The 2,495-nt window shown below is 36.3% G+C and overlaps 1 protein-coding gene across 1 annotated transcript; it reads right to left on the bottom strand.

The window, feature by feature from the left end:
- On the bottom strand, nucleotides 1-943 carry LOC122049169. The gene is made up of 2 exons (XM_042610600.1): nucleotides 523-943; nucleotides 1-401 (listed from the first exon to the last, which is right to left on the bottom strand). Exons 1-2 carry the CDS (start codon nucleotides 898-900, stop codon nucleotides 246-248), a joined length of 534 nt encoding a protein of 177 aa, XP_042466534.1. The 5' UTR covers nucleotides 901-943; the 3' UTR covers nucleotides 1-245.
- Nucleotides 944-2,495: the final 1,552 nt, after the last annotated feature.

The raw sequence follows: 2,495 nt of genomic DNA, 5'->3' as shown, positions 1-2,495 counted from the left end.
TGTTTAGTGTTGAAAGAAAAAGTTTCAGACTTAATGAAGCCATGGATGCAGGTCAGTTAACTCAGAGGTAGAGAAAACCTAAAGGAGTGATTTTTCATGAGCAAATGCTTCGTTTCTTCCAAAAGCATCAGGCACGAATAGATGGATACACAAGAATCGGCAAGCAAACAAAAACCAAATCATACATATCGTACAGGATACATGCATCCCCAATGGAGGTAAAAGATTAAGATGTTGTCTTGAGATCATTCAGATAATGAGAGCAGAAGAGAACGAGGGCTTCCCCAAATCGGCAACTCCACTAAAGATTCCAGCAACCTCTCTTCTTTCTCCCTGCACAACGACTCCACATGATCGCAGCTCGCTGAGAGCTTCCTAAGAATCGCTTCTTGAATCTCCATCTAGAACACAAAAAGGTTCGATAAATTAGTTGATTTGGGAAGAAAAATAAAACCCTAACCCTAGCCGCCCTCTGAATTTCAAACGACTCCGACTATTTGGGGTTGTCAGTTGTCACTGTACCTGAGAAAGGAGGCTATCAATTAAGGGTTTCCGGATATCTTCCCCCGGATCTGGAGGCGGAGGCTCGGCCGCCGCCTCCGAAGCTTCAGGAGCTGCTTCGGTTGGCATAGCGAGGGGGAGATCGACGAGACCCGACGCAAGGGGCTGAAAAAGATCCAGCTCCTTCAGGAACAGATCCCTGAGATGGAGGAGGCACCGTCGCCGCAGATCACGACGGCACCGTCTCTGCTCCGCCTCCGTATCCCCTGATGAGCTCGTGCCTGTCTCCGCCTGCGCTGGCTGCCGCAAACGGTGGCGGCGGCGCTTGTAGATGAAGCCTCTATCGTTGCAGATCTCCCACTCCCCGTCCCCGGAGACGGGCGCGGAGGCGGCGTCCATACTCCGGCGTCAGTGGAAGCCAAAGTGCGAGAGAGAGGGAAGAAGTGGGAGATTCGAATTTATCTTCAAGCAATAACAAATCCCGGTATAAGACATTTTGTTTATTATTATTTTTCAAAAAAAATGTATCGAGTAAAAATACGGTAAATTAGAAAAAAAAAATCTTTACATGTTCAAAAAATTTTATTTCCTTCAATTTTTTCATGCAAATATTATTACTTAATTACCTCTAAGATTTTTTTAGGTACAAAAAAATTTAAAATGAATATAATTATTTTTAAATTCAGCACTTTAAATTAGAATCGTGTATATTTTCTATCTAAATTGTCCTCATATTTTTTTAGGTACAAAAAGTCTAAAAATGAGGATAATTCCTGTTAAATTCAACACTTTAAACTAGAATAGAATATATTTTCTATGAAATTGAACACGGCTTTCTAATTGCCTCTCAGATTTTTTAGGTAAAAAAAATCAAAAAATAAGTATAATTACTCTTAAATTCAACACTTTAAACAGTATATTTTCTATCAAAATTACCTCTCATATTTTTAAAGTACAAAAAGTTTAAAAATTAGTATAATTCGTATTAAATTCAGTACTTTAAACTAGAATTGAGTATATTTTCTATTAAATTGAGTACAATTTTTTCCCTACTTAATATAATTCCTCCTAAATTCTGTATTATTTTTAAAAAAAATTAGTATATTTTCCATCCAATTAAGCACCATTTAAAAAAAATCTAGTATATTTTCTATCAAATTGAGATGGAGAAAGAGTCGTGCTCAATTTGATAGAAAATATACTAGATTCTAGTTTAATGTACTGAATTTAAGAATAATTATACTTATTTTTGAACTTTTTATACCTAAAAACATCAAGAGTAATTAGGTAAATTAGTATCCATTATATTTAACTGTAGTGTAACAATAAAGATTTTTATCAATGGAGACTGCATGTAAAGTTTTATTTCTGATTAGGGACTACATGTAAATTTTCCCATAAAATTGGTAAAAATATCCCTCCCGTAATAATTTAAATCGAATAAATAAGTGATTAAACTATTTAATGTTGTAAACTTATTTTATATTCTTCAAAATTAATTAAATGTTGATCAAAATCCTTTTAATATTGACTAAATTATTTTATCGTTTTTCAAAATTATTTTAATATAAAATTAAAATTAAAATAATATTTAGTCAATATCATTTTTAATATTAATTAAAATTATTTGAATGTTTGTATGGGTTGTAACTAGCGGACTCAGAAGATAACGTGACGGTCAAGGTCATGGTGATGTGACGGTCAAAGTTAAGATGGCATGACGGTCAAAGTCAAAGGAAAAAAGCATTTCCCCACCTGGCTTGATTTTGCGCCCAGCGCTAAGGCTTTTCAAGTCCAGCCTGACCTAGTTGCAAGTCGGATGAGAGATTGTCGATCGTCCCTTGGGCTGGTCGAGCGCAAGGGGGTCTTAGCACCTTACTCTTGAACTAAAAGATGGCATGTCCAGCCAGATTTAAAGATGGTCGACCCTATAGGTCGACCGGAATGTCTGACCCACCTCGCAGTCGATTAGCTATCGGTTTGGTCCAAATAAT

The sequence above is a fragment of the Zingiber officinale genome, chromosome 2B (genome assembly GCF_018446385.1).
Source record: "Zingiber officinale cultivar Zhangliang chromosome 2B, Zo_v1.1, whole genome shotgun sequence".
Lineage (NCBI taxonomy): Eukaryota > Viridiplantae > Streptophyta > Magnoliopsida > Zingiberales > Zingiberaceae > Zingiber > Zingiber officinale.
The sequence above is the reverse complement of the archived record's forward strand: the minus strand, read 5'-3'. Positions and strand labels throughout refer to the sequence as shown.